The 17,517-nt window shown below is 41.3% G+C and overlaps 1 protein-coding gene across 1 annotated transcript in view; it reads right to left on the reverse strand.

The window, feature by feature from the left end:
- GABRB3 (gamma-aminobutyric acid type A receptor subunit beta3) overlaps window positions 1–17,517 on the reverse strand; it is a 169,822-nt gene that overhangs the window by 15,654 nt on the left and 136,651 nt on the right. Inside the window, exons 5-6 of the mRNA XM_066579271.1 lie at window positions 17,233–17,315; window positions 13,313–13,450 (exon numbers count right to left, since the gene is read on the reverse strand). Coding sequence (XP_066435368.1) covers window positions 13,313–13,450; window positions 17,233–17,315 — 221 coding nt within the window. The remainder of the gene's footprint in view (window positions 1–13,312; window positions 13,451–17,232; window positions 17,316–17,517) is intronic.

Raw genomic sequence — 17,517 nt, forward strand, 5'->3', positions numbered from 1 at the left:
TGTTAGGCTGTGAACGCTATGTCACTAGTGACGTAATGTACATTGCCGGACTGGAAGAAGAATGCCTGTGAATGGACGCTTCATCACAAGAAGCAGAAGAATCAGCCAGCTGGAGGTGACCCCCTGGGACTGCAGGAGACAGAAAAAGATTGGCGGGGAAAAGATGAGGTAAGTAGACTGCCTGGGGAGGAATAGGTGAGTATATTTTTTTTTTGTAATGACAGGATCCCTTTAAGTATTATCTAAAAATACCAATAACCAGACATTATTTTGAGGCCTTAGTCAGACGGGCGTTTTTTTCGCGTGATTTGCGCATGTGCATGCGTCCGGCGATTTTTTAAAACCATTGCTTTGCAATGGTATCGGACACATGAGTGCTTTTTATGCGCTCGTCCGATAAATTATAGAACAGAAATCGCAGATCGCACCTATCTGCGATCTGCGATTCCTGTTCTCTTCTCTATATACGCTCAATGGGGCCGGCGGCAGCAGCGCCGACCCCATTAAGAACATATAGAAGACAAATCATTCTTCTCTGCCACAGCTGTAACAGCTGTGGCAGAGAAGAACGATGTTTGCCCATTGAATTCAATGGAGCCGGCAATATAGCCGGCTCCATTGAAAGCAATGGGCTGCCGGCGATCGAGGGATGAATTGTCGGGAAGGGCTTAAATATATAAGCCCTTCCCTGCAATTCATCCAGAAATGTGTAAAAATAAAAAATATATATATACTCACCTTGTCCCGGCAGACGGAGTTCAGCGCGGCCGGCCTGTAGTGGGTGTGAGTGAGAGCTGCCCCTGATTGGCTCAGCGCTGAGCCAATTCGGGCTATTTTTCGGCCCTGGTCACGCGATTTGTGGATGCGCATCAGTCATGCGATCCGCAAATCGCGGCAAAAAATGCCCGTGTGACTAAGGCCTTAAGATTAAACAAAAGTATACAACTCCATGGCCTAATACAATAATTTTTTTACTCCATGGCCTAATACAATAAAGCAAGCAATACTAATTAGCACTTATATAGTAGACTTATGTTATCAAAATTTGCACGTTTTATGAAGTGAAGCATACGCTGTATGTGTTTTTTTACAAAATTCTAAATGATTATAAAAGGAACAATCCTGCTAACAGCTGACTTAAACATCAATGGTAACTGTCATGCCTTTGGCAGTCTCTGTTCAGTAAAATTGTCTGTACTGTATAAGGTATATGATATTGCTTTATTTCTGGCATTATTAGATGGACTTTCTGTTAGGGCTCCATCTAGTGGGCATTTATATACTGAGCCTCAGTCTATTTTGTCCTCTGAGGGATGCTGTACCTTTTACCCATGACCTCAGTGACATCATCAGCTCAGCCCACAGTAGCCATTTTCTGGCACATTCCCTCCATGTCTGGACTGCTCTAGAGACCCTCTGGAAACCTTTATTATCCAGGCTCACAGCGGCATCGTCGGTATGTGATAACTTCTACCTGATGTCCTACTCTTAGCATCCTGTGTATATATGTTTCCAGTTCCATGATTATACCACTTCTATAGTTTCTAGTCTTGTGTGTGTTATTCAGATAGCAGAGCATGTGTCCTAGGGTTATCATCTCTCATGGCTGTATTACATGCTGCCTGTCTTTTCACATGTATGTAATGTATCCTATGTCCTGCTATGTCAGTGTACATTCCTAAGTGCATTATTTTCTTTGTTCTACAGTTTTACCTCTACCTTGCAATAAAGTTGAAAGCGGACATTGCTCCATTGTCATTGGGTTGCAGGGAAGGTTATCTGCCTGTCTACTTATGCTCCACTCATAGGGAGGACAGAACAGTAAAACGACGGCCCCTTCGCAGGCTGGATAGAGAAACAGGGACTTCTCACAGGCTGGACACAGGGCACCAACAGTCTAGACAGCAGGATACCAAACCACGTTTTGTGCTATACGCAGAGATACTGTTACAGGACGCCCACTACAGCGGTAAGCACGTAAGCTGGTCCGGAGCGTCACCATGTCAACGTTAGAGACTGGACTGTATGAGACAAGGTCTCACATCACAGCTAGCTCCAGAAGCTCAAAAGGGTCAGTGAGTAGCTCTACAGTCGCCATTGCTCGTGCAAAAGCGGAAGCCGACAAAATGCGAGTGCATTATGCTGAGCAAGAAAGGCAATTAAAAGTAGAGAAAGCACGCATGGAAGCAGCACTGGAAAAACTATCAGTAGAGAAAGAAGCTGCAGCTGCTGTGGCCGAAGCAGAGGCTTTGGAAGAAGCAGCCATCTACGCAGGTGAAAGATTCAGCAACATGTCTAGGCGCAGTTCTGGTCACCAAGACAATCTCCAGCGTACTTCAGACTATGTTCAGCTACATGCTAAGTCGGGTGACGACTCGTGCTCAGATCCGGGAGAGGCGTCAAACCTCCAAAAAGAGCTCCGCCAGCAACCGGTAACACAGCAAGTGACCTCAGCACACCAAATGCCCAACATCAAATTAGATAGCAGTTTGATATTCAATCGGCCCTCAGTACAACCTAAGCTTAAACCAACAAATGTTTGGAGTACCACGGTCGCCACCAATAAGAATGAACCTTTAGACTGTGACTATTATCATAGCAGCATGTCAAAGAATCGCTGTAACTCAATAGGACCTCCACAAAGCAACTTACCTTCAGATCTACCACGCAGAGATCAAGGTATGACAGACCTCGTCAAATTCTTTGCACGATGTGAGCTAATAACTAAAGGACTCACAAAGTTTAATGACAGACCTGAAGGCTATAGAGCATGGCGTTCGTCATTCAGAAATATGACAAAAGATCTCGACCTGTCTGTAAGTGAAGAAGTTGACCTCCTAGTCAAATGGTTAGGCAACGAGTCAGCAGAACATGCAAAGCGAATTAGAGACATCAACATTAACTACGCAAGCAGAGGACTAAAAATGATATGGGAAAGACTGGAGGAGTGTTATGGCTCACCAGAAGTGGTATAAAATGCACTCTTCAAAAGGATTGGGGATTTTCCTAAGATTCCCAATAAAGGATTTCAGAAGCTGAGAGAATTAAGTGACCTGCTGATGGAACTCAAAGTTGCTAAAGGTGAGGGAGACTTGCAAGGTCTCGCATTTTTAGACACAGCACGTGCTGTCAACCCCATTGTACAGAAATTACCTTACAGTCTACAAGAAAAGTGGATTACTCAAGGCTCCAAGTACAAACAACACCACAACGTCTCATTCCCTCCATTCTCCTTTTTTGTGGATTTCATACGCCAACAATCAAAGACTAGGAACGACCCAAGTTTTGACTTCTCAACATTTGAAACCGCTTACACCAGAACTAACAAACCTGCTTCACTTCGTAACCCGAAAGCTACACCTGTTGCAGTACACAAAACCAGCATATCTGCTGTGCATCCCTCAACAAGAGACCCTTGCAAAGACTGCCCTCTACATAAGAAGCCTCACCCATTGCAGAAATGTAGAGGATTCAGGGAAAAACCTCTTAAGGACCGGAAAGCTGTTTTCAAGGAAAACCAAATTTGCTACAAGTGTTGTGCCTCAACATCTCATAGGGCGAAGGACTGTACAGCAAACATCGAGTGTTCAGAATGTCATAGTAAGGAGCATACCACGGCCTTACATCCCGAGCCCGCCCCATGGACTCTCACGCCTTCAGACCAGGCTACAGAGCATGGCGGGGAGGAGAAAGTCACAGTACTTCCTGAAGTGTCACCCCAGTGTACCCAAGTCTGTGGAGAGGGCCTCAGAGGTAAATCCTGCTCTAAGATTTGTCTTGTTAAAGTTTATCCAATTGGACACAAAGAAATGGCTGTAAGGTTGTATACCATTCTTGACGATCAAAGCAACAGGTCCCTTGCCAGCTCTACTTTCTTCGACATCTTCAACATTGAAGGACATAGCTCTCCATATTCACTTAAAGGGGTTGTCCCGCGCCGAAACGTTTTTTTTTTTCAACCCCCCCCCCCCCCCCCCGTTCGGCGCGAGACAACCCCGATGCAGAGACTTTAAAAAAAAAACGCTCAGCGCTTACCTGAATCCCCGCGCTCCGGTGACTTCTATACTTACCGGTTGAAGATAGCCGCCGGGGTCTGCTCCCTCCGTGGACCGCAGCTCTTCTGTGCGGTCCATTGCCGATTCCAGCCTCCTGATTGGCTGGAATCGGCACGTGACGGGGCGGAGCTACACGGAGCTACACGGAGCCCCATTGAGAAGATAAGAAGACCCGGACTGCGCAAGCGCGTCTAATTTGGCCATTCGACCATTTTAGACGGCGAAAATTAGACGGCAACCATGGAGACGAGGACGCCAGCAGCGGAACAGGTAAGTGAAAAACTTTTTATAACTTCTGTATGGCTCATAATTAATGCACAATGTACATTACAAAGTGCATTAATATGGCCATACAGAAGTGTATAGACCCACTTGCTGCCGCGGGACAACCCCTTTAAGACTTGCACAGGCGTGACTGAAGAAGCCGGAAGAAGAGCTACTGGTTTTCAAATAGAATCCATGGATGGTGAAACATCCTTGCCTCTACCTAAACTGATAGAATGTAATCAAATTCCGAACAACAGAGAGGAGATTCCAACGCCTGAAGCAGCATTACCACATAAGCACTTGAAAACCATGGCCCATCTCATCCCTGCCTTAGATCCTAAGGCTCAAATAGTGCTTCTGCTTGGAAGGGACATCATAAGAGTCCACAAGGTCAGAAAACAGGTAAATGGCCCTCACAATTCTCCATTTGCACAGAAACTAGACCTAGGATGGGTCATTGTAGGTGACGTCTGCCTAAGAAATGTCCACAAACCATCCACGGTAAATTCCTATTGCACTAATACACTGGAAAATGGACGTCCATCCTTTTTCCAGCCTTGTCCTAACAGGTTCCTTATAAGAGACACACATAACAGTATTTCATACTCTGACTCTACGGAAATCGGGACCCATTTCTGTGACGAAGACAGAGACCACTTAGGATGCACAGTGTTCCAGAGGACAAAAGATGACCACAAAATCGCCCCCTCTATTGAAGACAAAGCCTTCTTGAACATAATGGAACAAGGCTTTCTCAAAGATGAAGCAAACAATTGGGTGGCACCACTTCCTTTCAAAACTCAGAGACACCATCTCCCCGACAACAGAGATCAAGCACTGAAGCGCTTTTTCTCACTCAGACGCAACCTTCTAAGAAGGCCAGATATGAGTGAACAGTTCTTCACATTCATGGGGAAGATATTTGGAAACGGTCATGCGGAAGTTGCTCCACCTCTAAGAGAAAAGGAGGAACACTGGTACCTGCCAATCTTTGGCGTCTACCACCCTAAGAAGCCAGGACAGATCCGGGTAGTATTTGACTCCAGTTCACAGTATGAAGGAGTCTCCCTCAATGATGTTCTCATGACCGGACCAGACCTCAATAACACACTATTAGGAGTGCTCATTAGGTTCCGTAAAGGATTAATTTCCATTGTTGCCGACATACAGCAGATGTTTCATTGTTTTCTAGTGAAAGAAGAACATAGGAACTTCTTGAGATTCTTCTGGTTTAAAGACAACGACCAAACCAAAGACATAATGGAATACCGAATGAAAGTACATGTTTTTGGCAACAGCCCATCTCCTGCAGTCGCCACCTATGGACTCAAAAGGTCTGCCCGAGAAGGTGAAGAAGAATATGGACAAGATGTCAGGCAGTTTGTAGAAAGAGACTTTTATGTGGACGATGGCCTGAAATCACTTCCATCACCAGATGCAGCAATCGGCCTACTCAAAAGAACCCAAAGTATGCTTGCTTGTTCGAACCTCAAACTCCATAAGATAGCTTCAAACAGCAAGGCTGTCATGAAAGCCTTTCCCACTCAAGATCACGCCAATGACCTGAAGGATCTAGACTTGGCAACGGCCACAATACCCTTGCAGCACAGCCTAGGACTCAACTGGGACCTCAACGACGACACCTTTACCTTTCAGGTGGATCAAAAGCCAAAACCATTCACATGACGCGGTGTCCTATCTACGATCAACAGCATCTACGACCCGCTTGGGTTTGCAGCTCCCGTGACCATTCAAGGTAAGATGCTGCTCAGAGACTTGACTGCAGATACATGCGATTGGGACTACCCACTTTCCCCAGAGAAGGAGACATTGTGGGTAAAGTGGAGAGACTCCCTGGTAGCGTTATCCGACCTACACGTTCCTAGGCCGTATGCACACGTGCCTATTGCAGAGGTCAAGTCTAAAGAGCTGTGTGTATTTTGTGATGCCTCAGTGAAAGCAATTGCTGCAGTTGCCTACCTCAAAACGATTGACATTAAGGGCCAGACACATATTGGGTTTGTGATGGGAAAGGCAAAACTGGCACCATCTCCTGAGCCTACCATACCGAGGCTGGAGCTTTGTGCTGCCATTCTGGCAGTAGAACTAGCTGAGCTCATTGTGACAGAAATAGATATGACACTTGATGACACAGAATTTCATACAGATAGCAAAGTAGTGCTGGGCTACATTTACAATGAGTCTAGGAGATTCTATGTGTATGTGCATTACAGAGTCCATAGGATTAGAAAGTCATCAAAACCTACTCAGTGGCGCTATGTACCGATTGATCACAACCCAGCAGATCATGCTACAAGAGCTGTACCAGCACCACTCCTTAAAGACACCACATGGCTCACAGGGCCAACCTTCTTCTATAAACCTTTACTGGACACTCACAAGAAAGGCACTTATGAACTGCTAGATCCAGAGATCCAGATGACCCTCCTTTGCTTACCCCTTCTACTCTACTCACGCAAAAGTTCAATGCAATTACAGCTCCTGCTGGTGAGTTTGATTCTAAAGACTTGTACAAGTGTCAGTGGAGGAAACAATACATCTCAACTTTACAGACTAGGAATAAGTGGCATTCCAGTAAAGCCAACATGGAAGTTGGCAATCTTGTTCTTGTCAAGGACTCTCAGTCAAAAAGAAATGAATGGCCTATGGGACTCATAACCAAGGTTTTTCCTAGTGAAGACGGGAAAGTCAGAAAGGTGGAAGTCAAATTGTGCAAACAAAATGAGCCTAAACTCTTCTTCAGACCTGTTACAGAACTAATTTTATTACTCACAACGAAGAGGTCTTAATGTGGTAACCTTGGGTTACCAGACGGGGAGTGTCATGCCTTTGGCAGTCTCTGTTCAGTAAAATTGTCTGTACTGTATAAGGTATATGATATTGCTTTATTTCTGGCATTATTAGATGGACTTTCTGTTAGGGCTCCATCTAGTGGGCATTTATATACTGAGCCTCAGTCTATTTTGTCCTCTGAGGGATGCTGTACCTTTTACCCATGACCTCAGTGACATCATCAGCTCAGCCCACAGTAGCCATTTTCTGGCACATTCCCTCCATGTCTGGACTGCTCTAGAGACCCTCTGGAAACCTTTATTATCCAGGCTCACAGCGGCATCGTCGGTATGTGATAACTTCTACCTGATGTCCTACTCTTAGCATCCTGTGTATATATGTTTCCAGTTCCATGATTATACCACTTCTATAGTTTCTAGTCTTGTGTGTGTTATTCAGATAGCAGAGCATGTGTCCTAGTGTATGCGCATGCGCGCTTATCATCTCTCATGGCTGTATTACATGCTTCCTGTCTTTTCACATGTATGTAATGTATCCTATGTCCTGCTATGTCAGTGTACATTCCTAAGTGCATTATTTTCTTTGTTCTACAGTTTTACCTCTACCTTGCAATAAAGTTGAAAGCGGACATTGCTCCATCGTCATTGTGTTGCAGGGAAGGTTATCTGCCTGTCTACTTATGCTCCACTCATAGGGAGGACAGAACAGTAACATTAAAGCACCATTATAATAAGAAAGAAACATTTTAGACAAAGACAAGTATAAGATGTCTATGAAAGGTTAAACTAGAAAGTACTGAAGGCTACAAATATTCTGCTTCCGGAACCAGTGTTTGTCAAGGGAGATAGTTCTATAATTTGTATATCGTGCAGCTAAAAGGACAAAGTCTCTATATAAAGTGCAGCTTGACCTGATTCAATCTTTACTTCATGAATCTTCAGCAAAACTAAGACAGAATAGTAGAGAAACACATTTTATGTAGCAATTTCAGTGTAGCTATAGCTTCTCTGTATGTATGGCTGTAAAAGGTTAGCACTGCCGGCCTTAGCTAGCCATTGAAGCACATGATTAATTGCTATCTCCGAAAATGGTAAGGTTCTATTTTCCCTCAGGTCATTATGATACAATAGTAATCCTCTCTTTCTTTCTCTGTTATGTAACCTAGAAACTCACATCATCTATTTGCCAGGTTCCACCGCAATCAACCATTTATTCTAAAGGGGAAACAATACCCAGATGATAACTCTTCTTTTTCAAGAGAGGTGATGCTATCTCTTTATGCTTCCACATTAAGCATTACAGCAAAACTGGTAGAGAACGGATGGTGATCTTAAATAAACGGCAACATAAAATATTATTCCTTTATATTGTACTAATTTATGTATTATATGCCTTTGATTTTTAATTAATACGGTTAATAGATTCAGTTAAGAAATGACTCAAGTTATCTGATAATAAAATAATACTTTATATACAGTGTATCCTTTGAGTTATGGAGGTTGCTGAGCTAATGTTTCATTAAATGAACCTTCTTAGGTAGAAACACAAATAACGGTGTCAAATCTACAGTGAGATATGCCAAATTAGAGACTCAAATCTGCTATTTCTGTCCTCTTTAGGAAATAACAGCAATAATGTTAATAACTACTAGCAATAATCCAAATCACTGACTATAATCGTTCTTCTCCTTTAGCAAATTTAACATCAAGCAGCGAATGCCCATTGACCTATGTTTGGCCACCCATTATAATTTCCTCCAGCATAGTACAAAAACGCTAAAGGGGATGTGATAATAAAACTGATCCCATAGTTACCTATGGGAACAGCTTTATGTCCAATGACATCAGTTGTATTTTTGGACAGAGAAACACTACATGTAACATTTATCTTTCTATGTGTAAGAGGGTGCGGCTGTGCTGTGTAAGAGAGGACATGTGGATTGGATTTTCTTCAGTAGTACTGTGTGATTGCAGAGGTTCGGCCCTATGGGCAGCTAGTCCTCTTGGACTGGGTGTCAAAGAGTGAAGTAAATGGAAGTGGTAGCATAAACAGGAGTAGATATAAAATTCAAAAACCTTTATTTCTCCATAGTCTTCTTAAAATGGTAGGCTACATTTCGGCCCATAAGGGGCCTTTATCAAGCCTTTAATGGGGAAATATGGCTTCAGAATAGTAATTTCTCACATCATAAAAATACCAGCAAAATGAATTTTCACATATTCACTACTAGAGATGAGCGAGCATACTCGCTACGGCTAACTACTCGAGCGAGTAGTGCCTTAGTTGAGTACCTGCCTGCTCGTCTCTAAAGATTCGGCTGCCGGTGCGGGTGACAGGTGAGTTGTGGGAGTGAACAGGGGGGAGCGGGAGGGAGAGAAGGGGAGAGGGATCTCCCCTCCGTTCCTCCCCGCTCTCCCCCGCCACTCCCCACCCGCCGCCGGCAGCCGAATCTTTAGAGACGAGCAGGCAGATACTCGACTAAGGCACTACTCGCTCGAGTAGTTAGCCTTAGCGAGTATACTCGCTCATCTCTATTCACTACTACTCACAATGGTGCATCTCTCATAGAAAAAGGCCATGCCATTGGTGTGGTATGGAGAAACCTTATGTGAAACCAATTCTAAGATCAGCCCTATAAATATATCTATCCCAGATACATGAGGAATACGTAACATAGTTCAACAGCGCTGATAAACTTGGAGGTTGGAGTTATGGTTATATATTTGTAATCTACAAAGAACATCCAGTTGGTTTGGATGAGTTGATATGAATTGAATATGGATGGAATGGTCTATATTGCTGCAGTTTATTTAGTGTTATGGCTATGAGAATTTCTGCATTGTGGTTTTGCTTATAAGGCTTATTTACACTATAAGGCTTATTTTCACATTATATTCACTCTGCACATTTAACATACTGTATGCCTGCAGGAAAGACTTAGGGTATATATAGTATGCTCAACATATTCACAGAACCCTATAGACCCTAAGGATACCAAAAAAATATAATTTTAACATCCACTGAGTAGTTACACATTGGCAATCTTTTTTTACACTGCATAGGAAAGCATGGCCACCGCAAAAAATGTGTACCACATGGTATACCTTTTTTTTTACTTGTGGCCAATGTATGATACATACCACTTTGTGATATACCATAGAGTACTTTTGGACTTAATGTTTGGTGCATGTACTGGGAGATATCCCTGGCATATGCACTGAATGTGAAGCCAGAACTCGAATGCAAAGCATATATTGAATTCGGTATATGCTGTTGGGCAATATATGATTCTAGTGAAAATGAGAACCAGGTCTTAAAATTTTAAAACTGTCAATGTTGTTTTGTTTTTGTAATATTATGGCTGCGCAAGAGGATTATTGCACAAAGTAATGCAGTAAGTGTTTTACAAAGTATATTTATTAGTTTGACATATTAAGCTAGAAAATTTGTTGTCCTCAGCGGCATGCAGTAACTTTAATGGTTAATTGCAGCTTTAAATGCATGGATAATTTATAAAGCAATAATGTAATCTGAATGACATTCCTTCACTTAATACAGTAGCGTCTGTTATAACTTCCACTGCAGTCCATTCTGGCACCATTGTCATCATTTACATGCGACATTTTCAAATGTCATGTATTATTAAAAGTCCCTGGAACCGGGGGGACATTGCATCAAATTGGCCAGCATAATTGTTAAATAGCAGTTTATACTTGTGTACTCTTAATTGCAAGAGCAACAGTAAAACTGGTGAACAAATACGTTTAGCCATGATTTTAGAAATGTACTTTTAAGCAGTCTTCAATCGGTAAAAGTTAAATATTTCATAGCACCAGCTACAGGGGAAAAACTACATTATAAAATGCACACATAGACGTTCAATCTCACTTAGTAAGACACAATCTATATATTTAATGTATAACTTCTAATATTTCTTTAGTGCCAAGCAAAGACGTACTAACTAGTTGGGTATTTGGGTGATATTACATCTTCTATTGCTGCTAGATAATGGGGCATAGTAATGGATTTCCAGATGAAAGTGTTAGCAGAGTGAGTTTCTTTAATTCCCACTCATTTATCTGAGTACCATGTGGGTTAATTTCATTCATTAGCCCCATTCATGTAGTCCAGAGTAACCTCAGTCATTCCCTGTGCAGAATATTTCCTCAAACCTATAAGGTTGCTCAAGAGCACTTTGAACAGAGACATGTACAAAATGCCTATAAATAAAATAGGTTAATGCAAAGTGGACTGTCTTCATCTGCCTCTAGAAAGAGGGTTATATGTTCTGTACTTGGGCATTGCAGAACTTTAGCCATGTAGGTAACTACTGGTAGACCATAAATTCAACATTTTGTCTCTTAATTTCTTACTACGTAGATATCCCATTGGATCACCTCTTATTTTTATGAAGAGGTGAGAAGAAGCCTGGATAGAGGGGTGACTATGAATATAGTATTTTATGACCTTACAAAGGCTTTACTTATAGATATTTAATTGGTAAAATTAGATTTGTATGTTTAGAGAGTATAGTTTGTAATTTGATTTAAAACTGACTCAAAAACCACTTCCAGATAGTGATGGTAAGTGATTCCTACTCTGGATCATTCCATTGAATAGGTTGTACCCCAATGCTTAGTAGTGGGTCCGCTATTATTCAGTTTGTATATTAATGATTAAAAAAAAAAATAGGATTAATAGCAGTGTTTCCATTTTTCAGATGACATCAAGTTATGTAATGTAGCACAGTGGTCAGGAAGATGTTCATAAATTACAAGTCAGTTTGGACACTGAGGGTTTGGGTGAGGTTTGAAAAATGAGGTTCAGTATGGATATTGTTTTTAATGGGCCCGGCGGCAGCATTGCACCATGTGTGTCTGACAGCCATGGCGGGATATTCCCTTCTTCCCCAAAGTGATGCAAGACTGTTTTGTCATGGAATTGCCTTGGGGATTTCACATGGATGGCGAGCGCAATATGGGGACAGGCTTCATGAGATTCCCCCATTATTTTCCATCTACAAAGCAATATGAGGACTTGTTTTTTGCAGGATGAGTTGATGTTTCCATTAGTACCATCTTGGGGTGCATGCAACTTTTGTTTGCCAACGACGTTCACCGTATGGAATAAGTAACTACACAACATAATCATTTTATAGTACCACTCATTATAAGTGCATCAATACCAATTTTTTGGGTTTGTATTTTTCCAATAATAAATGGTAATTTATTGGAAAAATAACAATTTTTAGGTTTAATTTTTTGGGGAGGAGTTTGAACATGAAACATTGTTTATTATTTATTTTATTATTACTTTTTTAACTTATCCTGCAAGAAGATTAGAAGATGCAATAATTTGATCACTTAGATATTACACTGCACTACTTATGTGATGCAATGTACTATTTGAAAATATGTTGTTCATCACTGAAAGCAAGGCCTATTACTGTCAGTGATGAAATTGACAACACTAGGCTACCGTATATGGCAGACACGGAGGCCATGATTTGTCCTCCAGCTGTCCGCAATCGGACAAGGGATGTTGCTGTCTGCTAGCTCCAATCTCAGTGACTGCAGCGGGAGTCCAGCAGTTAGTTACAGCTGACTGTTGCTACTTACACTATGGGCTTATTTCCTGAGACTTCATAATGCAAATACTAATCATGTACGGCTGATTGCGCTAACACCTTGGTGGCCAGGACATACATGTATGTTGTAAGTCGCCAAGGGATTAGAGTTTGCTACATCATAGTATGTAACATATGTTCATTGTCAATTTAAGGTTTGCTACATCTGTAGGTCAATATGGTCAATATGTCAATATTGGTCAATATGTCTTCATTGTTACAGAAAGGGTGGATTTTCTCTAATTATAAAGCATTTTGTTTGAGAAAAACTGAGCATTAGAATTCAGCAGGTATTATATTGAACAACGGAAAACCTGTGCACTGTGTAGGATGCTTTATTGGAATGAGTCACTGTTTAAAAATATTTAGTAGCAGACCCTGTCGTTTTGGGAATATTTCCATGTGACTTTACCAAGAATAAAATGTTTCAAAAGCAGCTCCCACTATTAATGAAACAAATGAGTCAGACGCTCATAAAAGCTTGATATTTCATATGAAAGTATAACATGTACAGTAAAGGTACATAGAGAAATCACTGCATTTAACTTACCTGTAGCAAATACGACATTCTTGGAAACTAACTTGTGATCCATTATGGAAAACTGAGGGAGCTCTATCCTCTCGACCCCTGTTACAGCTTTATCGCCTCCTCTCCAGTAAAATTCAATGTCGTCTGTCGTGTAGCCATCTATCAAAATGAAATATGGAATTTACAACATTTTCTAATCATTCACTTCTATAGCTTATTAAAGGGAATATGTCATCACCTTTGAGCCCCATGGCTTATGGGGCTCAGAGGTGACGGAATGGGAAGTCCTGGGAGCTGTGTTTCATACTTATCAACTTTCCATTCCTCTGATGTTTCCCTGCGAAGGGGGTGTGCCCACACAATGCGACTCTCTCTGACCTGCTCTGTGCACACGTGCTCCCCACCAGAGATGAATAGGAGGGTGCATGCACAGAGATAGCTGAGAGGAGTCGCACTGTGTGCACGCACCAACACAATGCGGGAACAGGAAATCAGCTGAGTATTAAACACAGCTCACTGGACTCCCCGTTCCCTCTTAAAATGGAAATGGTCATCACCTCTAAGCACCATAAACTATGTTATGGGGTTGAAAGCTGACGGCAGGTTCTCTTTTAATATTAAAGTGGTTCTCTAGATATTACAATGGTCATCTTTTGTTGTATTTTAGGGATCATGTCCGTCTCCTAGTGGTGCTAAGATTGATTACATACAGTTTGACAGCAGTCAACGAATGCATGCATGCGACACTATACAGTATGTGCATATTGTGGCATGTACCATATGTATATATAAACAAAGTCTGTCACCTGATTTGACAATTTAGCCTAATTGTATGGTAAGATGTGGAACAGATTGATGATGGTAACTGTATCTTTATTTTGGTCATTGGATCCTCCAATGGAGAAATATCCTAGTTGGCCAGCTTCCCACGTGGTATGCAAATGACTATTAAGCCTTCCAATGGGTAATTCAGCTCTTGCAGTGGTCTGGGCTCCCCGGCCTTTTTGGCTTAACATACTCATTGTAATCTTGATTGTCATCTCTACTTTAGGCAGTCTCAGCTGTTCTGTGCCTGCACTACACAGAAGAGCACACCTTTACAGTGATTTTCTTGCATAAGTTCATAAAAAATGATATCAGGCACATGTGCTGTCCTCTCTGTAGGAATGGTACGTAATAGCTGAAACACTTGGCATTTCCATCTTCCTGACCTGGAGACTTCAATAAAGACTCCAGTGGGCATGTTTAGCCGAAAGAAGGGGTATAGAACTCTGAAAACTGTGGGAGGTGAGCCACCCATCAGATGGGTTACTAGTCATTTGCATACCACATGGAAAGAGCAGCAACCAGATTATTTCTTCATTGGAGGATCTATTGACCAAAATAGAGGTACAGTTATCATCATCGAGTCATCAACTTGCCCCACATCCTACAGTAGGATTAGGTTAAACTGGTAAAACCAAGTGACAGACTTGCTTTAAGTATAGGGACCATATTTCAACACATAAGGACACATAAAATTAATATACTTTCCCACAGCATTATTTGGTCAGTTTTTGGTAGCCAAACTGAGCAGTGGTTCCAATAAGCAAAATGGGTACAAATATTTCATTTATACAGGGTGCTTATAATGAAAGTGTATTCTAGAGAGACATCTACTCAGTGTAATTGAACCAAACCTGGTAATAATGCTATCAGGACATGAGGAAGTGATCCATGTGAAAAAAGTTAGTTACAAATCTCACCACCAGAAACAAGATATTCAACACTGTGGACTGGGCCATGTCTGTCTTGAAACAGCACATACACTGTTTGTCCCTTGCAGATTCTTCATCAACCTCTCAACACGAGCTGTAGCTACATTTTTGTTTGTTGCTGAGATTGATTTATTTTTCACAAAGATCACTTACCATGTCCTGAATAGTATTATTACCACATTTGGTTCCACTACACCCAGTAGATGTCTCTCTAGACATTTGTAAATAGGGATATTTTAATTATGATCACCCTGTAGTTTTACTCTGTGTAGGTTCTAATCTTGGTTTTAGCTCACTGACCACAATACTGCTACATGAAAGAAGCTTTGGGGCTCATTCACATGAGGGAATTTGCGCAGCTAATTTACACGTGCAAAAAAGTGTGACTATTTCCTACGGAAAAGTTCAGATGAAGGAATTTTAGCCACGCAAAAAAAGAAATCGCACTTAAAAAGAACATCAGCGACTGACATTCAGGAACTGAAATTCCCTGCTGCATGAAAATATAGGTCTTGCCCTATCTTTGGTGGGCAATGCGCTGGAGGTTCCATAGACTCCTACAGGAGCTGGAAAAAAAGGGAGGAGAAGAGAGTTCTGCCGCACTGCTAAACCCAGAAGCACTGTGTCCCTGCGGGAGTGAAGAGAAGTCCCAAGGCGGAAGAACCCCGTCATCTTCCCGGGGGTTCTCTTCATCACCGAGATGAGGGGACTCCACGGGAAGATGAAGGGAAGACCCGGGGGATTCCCCTCAAACCTGGCAGGGGTTCCCTTCATCACTGCCGGGGACTCCCTTCATCTCCACCCGGAACTAAGAGCAGCTTACAGTGAGACATTTAAGAAGTGAAAACTTGCTGTCAGAAGGACTTTGAGGCTGCTGCCGCGATCTCTCTCTCTTTTCCCCGAACTCCGAAACAGCAGTGCATTTTTTCCATCACTCATCAGCGTTGTTTCAATGCTGATACAGCTTGGGACTTCAGTGCTGAAAAATCATCCATTCATGCATTTTTGGTGCAGTTAGCCACAATTGTTTTGCGTGCAGAATTCTTGCACGATTACATCCCTCGTGTGAATGACCCCTTAGGCTGGATTCACGCAGTTTTGTCATAAAGTCTTTTTTTTATCCAAAGCCAGGAGTGAATCCAAAAGAAAGAAAACATACAAAGGAAAGACTAAACTTTTTTTTGTTTTTACTCAAGTATTTGGCTCAAATAAGCTGCCACACAGGGCAGGATTACACAAAGAATGTACAATGGTATGATCATACTATATGTATAGAAGTGTTTGCTAACAGAATTAAGGTGTCCATGCACAACAACCGATCACTGCTGGAAATACTTTTTCCTGTTTATATGTGACATATTTATGAACTTTCCTACCACATCCATACTAAAAAATGTCCTATAAAGCCACTCTTGATACATGACCCCTATAATAGATTACAGTTGTGTGGAAGTGTGCTATTTTCTCATCATTGATATTGGCCCATTTTAACCAATAGTAAACCGACAATGATAAAATGCTAGTCAAAAACATTCCGACATCCAATAGCTGATAACACACCTGTGGGAAAATATATATTTTTTTCCCAGATACTTTATCAGCTATAATAATAATCAATATAAATAAAGATTATTACTATTTTATAGCTCATAAAATATCTGGAAAAAAGTTCTAGTCATAATATCAAAATCAGCTGATTTATCAACACATGAACCTTCCTATACTTATTGTACTTCTTCATAAATACAATATCTTAAGAAACTATTTGATAACTTATTAAAACAGTTTTTCTTAAAGATTAAATATGTTTTATTATTTATTATTATACACAGAAAATTCTCTATTGCTTGATATTTCAAAGACTAAACACTGAGGTTCCTTGCAAAGACAAATTTGCATTGATAATAAGAGGGTTTTCCAAGGTCCCTGGGGGAGACTACTGAATGGCCACTCATGCATATTAAAACAAATTGAAAGCAAATTGCATCTCACTATTTTCTCTATTCAAATGGAATCTGATTAAAATGTGACCATTAGTTCTCTTGTGTTGCTGATATGCACCCGAGCAATCGCTAATCAGGACAACAAAAGAAACCTTTTTAACACTTTAATATTCGTATTCTGAAATCCCCTGCTGGCAATAATAATGTGTATTTCAGTTCTGTCTGCTGAGGCAATACGTACAGCTCTCTATTTCAAGAGTACAGTTCTGCTCATCCAGCGGATATCTCCTTAAGTCCATCATACATGCAGCGGTTGTTGTTATTCTAGAATAAACAAGAGATTGAGGAACATCAAGATTGGGTCAATATTTTAAAATGTTTATGATCGTAAATATACATGTATAATGGAAACTAAAATAATCTGGACTCCTTTGTAAGGCTACATGCACACAGACTGTTAAAAAAGTTGCACCCGAGTTTACTGGAATATTCACCAACATGCAGGGTGGAAAAACCTGCATCAAAA

This window comes from Eleutherodactylus coqui, chromosome 1 (genome assembly GCF_035609145.1).
Source record: "Eleutherodactylus coqui strain aEleCoq1 chromosome 1, aEleCoq1.hap1, whole genome shotgun sequence".
NCBI classification, from domain to species: Eukaryota; Metazoa; Chordata; class Amphibia; order Anura; family Eleutherodactylidae; genus Eleutherodactylus; species Eleutherodactylus coqui.